Raw genomic sequence first — 6,459 nt, 5'->3', positions numbered from 1 at the left:
CCAAATGTATGAAACAGTGGTTACGCCAAACTATGTTTATGCGTTTATTTCAAAAACTATGTACTTTTACAAAAAAAAAGTAAAGAAATATTATTCTTCACTTCTATTGAAACACAAAACACATATTAAAAATGACTTAACTCAATAAACTCACGAAATATATGAGTTTATTAGTTTTCACGCTCACCAAAAACTTTAAAGTCGATTTACTCAAAACTATGTTTTTTGAGATAGCAGAGATACGTCTGACACGGCAGAACTGCAGACTGCAGTTGGCGCTGTATCTGTCAATTTCCTTGATAAAAAAAAAACCGGTCAAGTGCGAGTCGGACTTGCGTTTCAAGGATTCCGTACATTACACAATTTTTAACAATGAAGCTATATTTCATGTGAAACGTGAGATGTCTTTAAAAAATCCGTAGGGGTCGAGTCAAAAACGAAGTACTTAAGTCCGACTCACGCTTGACTGCACATTTGTAATAGGTTTTCCTGTGATCTATAGGTAAAGGGCTATTTTGTATATTTTTTTCAAACTTTAAGACCCAGTAGTTTCGGAGATAAGGGGGGGGGGGGAGGTAATTTTTTGGCTATTTTCTTAAATAACTTCTAAACTATTTACTTTAAAATTACTAAAAAAAAAGTTTTGAGATTCTCATAATGAGCTCTTTTATTTGATATGTAACACGATATAGTTTTAAAAATTTATTTTTTAATTTTCTCATTTACTTTTCAAAAGTGGCCCCCATGTTTAAAATTCATTTGTTTAAATACGTTACATATATGTCCGTCTTTGGGTCACAGTCACAAACTTACGTATATGTACCAAATTTCAACTTAATTGGTCCAGTAGTTTCGGAGAAAATAGGCTGTGACAGACGGACAGACAGACAGACGCACGAGTGATCCTATAAGGGTTCCGGTTTTTTCCTTTTTGAGGTACGGAACCCTAAAAAAATGAGTGATGTTCGCCGCCGCATTACTGCCGTGATTATTCACGTCACTTTATCAAGGAAATTGACAGATAACGCGGCGGCAACAACGACGCCGGGATACTACCTCAAATGCAGCTGCATTTGACATCCGAACGTCACATTTATTCACACGTTACGTGGACCTGCCGGCCTAGCCAATGTGACAATCGCTATCGCTTCGACAACGAAACGCTTTGTGTCTCTCTATCACTCTTCTATATTAGTGCGACAGTGACAGTTGCGTTTCGATCGCTACGGAGCGTAAGCAATTGGCATGTTGGCTACGCGGGCAGATTCCTTCAAATCTGGACATTCTTGGATAAATGAAGTTACATACTTATTTTAGTAAAAACGTCTCAAACTAGGTCTTTGCGCCAGATATATAACCTTTATTATTAAGTATATTCTGACCTCCTTGCCGTGTTTAGTTACCCCGACAAGTTCTTCTATCTTCACTAGGAATAAAATCAATCCACATTCCGTATAATGTGCCTACTTCTCTTCCCACTGTTTAATTGTGCTCCAACAGTTTTTACTTTTTATACATACATTGAAACTATGTCACAACATTTACAACCTCATTTAAGTGTTACTACCTGATAGTAGTAAAGGTTAAGGTGTTGCTTATTTCGTCGAAGCATATCTATCTTTGGTCGAAGTTAAAATTTTCTATGTCTCACCCGCTTAGTTAATTTAATCTCTTCCACTAAAAAACAAATGTGAATTTTTTAAAGAACTTTCAATTATTTAGAATAATAATTCACAAGTATCAAGACACTTTAATACTTTTTTCTTTGGTGTTGTCACATACTGATTTTCAAAAACTATTTACATTTTATTTGTCGCCGCAGCTTAGTCTAACTCTAGCAAATATTTTTCCGGGGTTTTTATGTACAGTCGAAGGCAAAAATATTGATCCAGACAAATGGGTGAAAAATATGTGAACACGATTTTATTGTCTAAGGTGAGTGTACACATATTTTTGAAACTTTGGGAATGTATATGTATTTATGCCCTTGACTGTACATATATATGATGAAAGAAAAATTGGAAGTGGAAGGTGTCCCAAGGTACCTTGACAAGATTATATTTGGCCTTCGCCATGTTGCGTATTTTCAGGGGTAAATTAGAACCTTTTACTGGCAAGGAAATTCTGTGACAACAGACATTCAATTCAAGTCATCGCATGCCACCGATGTAAACAAGAAGAGATTTTACCACAAAAATGCCAAAATAGATTGTCAAAGATGCAAGAAAAACTATTTTGAATACGATAAAACATTTACATGAAAAAAAACTGGCCAAGTGCGAGTCGGACTCGCGCACGAAGGGTTCCATACCATTTATAAAAACGGCAAAAAAACACGTTTGTTGTATGGGAGCCCTACTTAAATATTTATTTTATTCTGTTTTTAGTATTTGTTGTTAATACATCATCTGTGAAGATTTCAACTGTCTAGCTATCACGGTTCGTGAGATACAGCCTGGTGACAGACGGACAGACAGACAGATAGAGAGACAGACAGCGGAGTCTTAGTAATAGGGTCCCGTTTTTACCCTTTGGGTACGGATCAGGTCCAATCAGAATCTTGTCAAGGTTTAATAATAAGTCACTTTTATTTGATATTTTTATTATATTAAATTCAAAGGAATAAAAGATTACGAATTATATTATTAAAAAAAAATTAAATTATATTATTAAATTATTCGATGTTATATTTAAGTATAAATCTAAAGTAAGTTCTTCTGTTGTCTTCGGTTACCGCGATAGTTACTCATGAAATAAAACTATGAAAACGGATTATATCGCGTATATTGAATTTATAATACATCCCGACGTTTCGAACTCTTTACAGCGTTCGTGGTCAACGGGTGACTGAGGAAAAATTACAAAATGCAAAAATACCCACATACTAAAATAATGAACAATCATAGACTACAAACTTTAAGGCTGGTTGTACATGCAAAATCGGTTCATAAGGCTAGTTATACACTATAATTATTTTTTAAGTAAAGATATATATATATACGCGATAAAAAACTAACCCACCCATAACCCAGAATGCTGCGCGAGGCCATTGAGATTAAGAAATATCCAAACTTTAATAGGGAAGATGGCTTTTCTCTACCACCAGCTTGGGATCCTGTAGTCCACCTGATAAAGGAGCAAGCGAGACATAGACTGTGAGACCGTAGTGTTGGATGATGCTGGACATTCTGATGTTTTGAAAAGATGTGTCCCGCCGAGTTTGTTGCCGGTCCCATATTGGGATACCCTCCTACAATTTAGGAGGGAATTAAATCTTCTCGGGTCCGTGGTGTAGGGTTGGAGCCGGCATAGTTTTTTATCGCGTATATATATATATCTTTACTTGAAAAATAATTATAGTGTATAACTAGCCTTATGAACCGATTTTGCATGTACAACCAGCCTTAAAGTTTGTAGTCTATGATTGTTCATTATTTTAGTATGTGGGTATTTTTGCATTTTGTAATTTTTCCTCAGTCACCCGTTGACCACGAACGCTGTAAAGAGTTCGAAACGTCGGGATGTATTATAAATTCAATATACGCGATATAATCCGTTTTCATAGTTTTATTTCATAAGTTCTTCTGCCCGTTCTAGTCGACTTCATTTTTGATCTCACAAGCTGGATTCACAAACAGAATAGCTCTTGTTAGTTCAACTATTTGATTACTTGCGGCGTATGCTATAAGACTGTCCCAGTCTTCAGAACTACTATTCATAGCCAACTTAGAGACGCAATCTTCTATAAGATCGTCCATTAAGTAGCAGGAGGCGAGTGTAAGTAAAGGCTTTAGATCGTCATCGGGCAGCTTTCTAATGTAAATGTAGTCCTTTAAATGTTTAAGGGTCTGCACAGTGACCCCCTCCATCTGAATGTGGCCCGCTTCCTTTTCCTTCCATTCGTGACTAAGCATAGCGCGAAACACATCGCTGGTGGCTGCTAGACATGCCTTGTGTACGCCCACACTGCCCTCAGATGTGCTCAAGCTGAAGTCAGTAAAATCAACATCATTGTAAAGATTTAGGAGAAGCGAAGTCCCAACCTCTCTCGCTGAAATATTAATATCCAGCAAGGTTGTACACACTGAATTTAAATTGACATCATAATTTTCTCTGATTCCAATTGTTTTCCATTGATTGTCGCAAATCCATTCTGAGTAAAATGGTTCAGAGGTTTCTTGACAAGATGCTTTAATTTTTACTCCAATGTTTTTTGTCTTTATATGATTCTGTGCTAAAATATAACATTCAACAAAGTTTTTGTTCTTGAAGTTAAATCGAAGCTGCACTTCGGCTAAGTCAGTGACATTAAAATGTTGACTTGATATGGTTTCCAAGGGTTTTGCATTCAAAGAACAAAGGCTAATCATACATCTCAGTTTCAAGACTGAACCAAGCCTTCTCTCTTGAATGTTTCTGAAACAAATTACATTATCTTCGGTTAGTGCACATTATAATGCAAAATGAGCCTTGTGTTTCTCTAGAGCCTAGAGTAAAAGGTTGACGTTGACAATGTCCGCGACCGTAATGACAATCCAAATTGAACGTCAAGAATTTTGGAATGGCAAATTTAACCCCTGGGGACTCAAAAGAATAAAAACTGTCTGGTTTCGCGAAATATCCCTTTTGTATATATAAATACTCTGGAAGTACGTTTTTTTAATAATTATTACTATTGAAGGATGATTCTACATGCGTACTGCTGTTTATCGTTGACTTTAGCGTATTAACACGAAAACATTATACCATTATATAAATAAATGATAATTTCTCAATAATACTTACACTTCTATCGGCATGATGCACCACTTAATTAAATAATCAAAGAATGCAACTAACGCACGAATGCTCTTTACAAAATCTTTATATTTAAAACGGTACATTAAGAAATCACTTCAGTTTTTGCAGCGGTAGATATAAAATATCTAGTTGATTTAAATACCTGCTTTAATAACCTACCCTGCCGTGCTGTCACATTGACATTTGACGTTTGACGTTTTCAGCGTTTTGTTTGTGCATTGTGGAAGTGTATTTTTCTGCTTATTTTTCTAATGTCAATGCTGTGATTGTTTCTATGTTTGTGTTTATTTGTATAATTTATAAGCGCTGCTGGCAAGCAAATGAGGCGGTTTACTATTAAGTTACTGTTAATAGTACTTAATAGTGATAATTATACAGGATGGATTTTCTTAGTGGGTCAGTCAGGGCAGCTACCAGATCCCGTGCTGCTACGCGAAAATCGTCTTAGAAGACTTTCCCTCAATTTCAAATTAATGAAGATTGGCGTTTACAGTTTTTGAAAAAAACATACAGGGTGCGAGAAAAAGGTCATTTTTGGCAAACTTTTTTTTCGATGCCAAACGATCCTATTCCTATCCAGGATCAAAAGCTTGTATGGGACGAAATAAATTACCTGCTAGAAAAACCACAAATGTAGGGAAAACTTTTCCCATACAATTTGTATGAAAATGAAAACTTTTATTATTCACATGCTATTTTTTTTATACCAATCGATTCCATTCCTATCTGATGAAATATGATATGGGGAGCAGGTTTTTCTATTCAATTAAAGATGATTTAATACACAACACTTTCTTTTATTTGTATTAATAATTAAATCGTACAGAGCTACTTTTAGTTTATCAAGTCATGGTGGAAGAAGAAGAATTCCACAGATACAATATACATAGGCAATTTTGACATGTGTCATCGAGGGATGTTTGAGTTGCATTTTCAACACTCTTCCTCAACACAATCATTCCTCGATATGAGACCAAGTTTGTCTATAAGTTTTACAAAAATAGTTTTACCTAAAGGTTTGGTGAAAACATCTGCTATCTGTTCTTTAGTACTAATGTATTCTACTTTGACAATATTTTGTTCAACCTTTTGCTTAATATAATTGTACTTCACATCAACATGCTTTAGTCTTTTCTGGTCTGTATTTTTAATAGCTTTAATTGTGCTTTGATTGTCCTCATAAATTGTTACATTACTAATTCTTATATTTAAATCAGCTAATAGTTTTAACATAAAAGAAGCCTCCATAATCGCTTCACACAGAGCTACAAATTCAGCCTCCGTTGTGCTAAGTGTAACTGTAGTCTGCTTTCTTGATCTCCAGACTACACTATTATTAAATACTTTAAAGAGATATCCAGATGTTGATTTTCTGTCATCAGTTCTAGCAAAATCAGCGTCTGCATATCCTACCAAAGGTACACTCGATTCATCTTTAGTATACAGTAAAGAAAAATATACAGTTTTTCTAACATATCTCAGTAATCGTTTCAAAGCACACCATAACCCTGCATTGGGCTTAGATTGAAATCTACTTAGGTAATACACAGAAGCTGCTAAATCTGGCCTAGAGCCAACAGTTGCATACATAAGTGATCCTATTAATGATCTACATTTATGTTCATATGTCATATCAACAGTTTCATTTTCATCAAATTT

General features: G+C 35.1%; 1 protein-coding gene across 1 annotated transcript; it reads right to left on the bottom strand.

Annotated features, from left to right (window-relative positions):
• Positions 1-2,585: 2,585 nt before the first annotated feature.
• On the bottom strand, positions 2,586-4,885 carry LOC134753313 (uncharacterized). The gene is made up of 2 exons (XM_063689164.1): positions 4,786-4,885; positions 2,586-4,416 (listed from the first exon to the last, which is right to left on the bottom strand). Exons 1-2 carry the CDS (start codon positions 4,881-4,883, stop codon positions 3,594-3,596), a joined length of 921 nt encoding a protein of 306 aa, XP_063545234.1. The 5' UTR covers positions 4,884-4,885; the 3' UTR covers positions 2,586-3,593.
• Positions 4,886-6,459: the final 1,574 nt, after the last annotated feature.

This window comes from Cydia strobilella, chromosome 26 (genome assembly GCF_947568885.1).
Source record: "Cydia strobilella chromosome 26, ilCydStro3.1, whole genome shotgun sequence".
Classification (NCBI taxonomy): domain Eukaryota; kingdom Metazoa; phylum Arthropoda; class Insecta; order Lepidoptera; family Tortricidae; genus Cydia; species Cydia strobilella.
The sequence above is the reverse complement of the archived record's forward strand: the minus strand, read 5'-3'. Positions and strand labels throughout refer to the sequence as shown.

Excerpts from the sequence above, each read along its gene's own strand:
- LOC134753313 (XM_063689164.1), bottom strand. The coding sequence starts at position 4,883 with ATGTACCGTTTTAAATATAAAGATTTTGTAAAGAGCATTCGTGCGTTA. Across the intron at positions 4,417-4,785 it reads TGCATCATGCCGATAGAAGT|AAACATTCAAGAGAGAAGGC; the intron begins GTAAGTATTATT and ends AATTTGTTTCAG.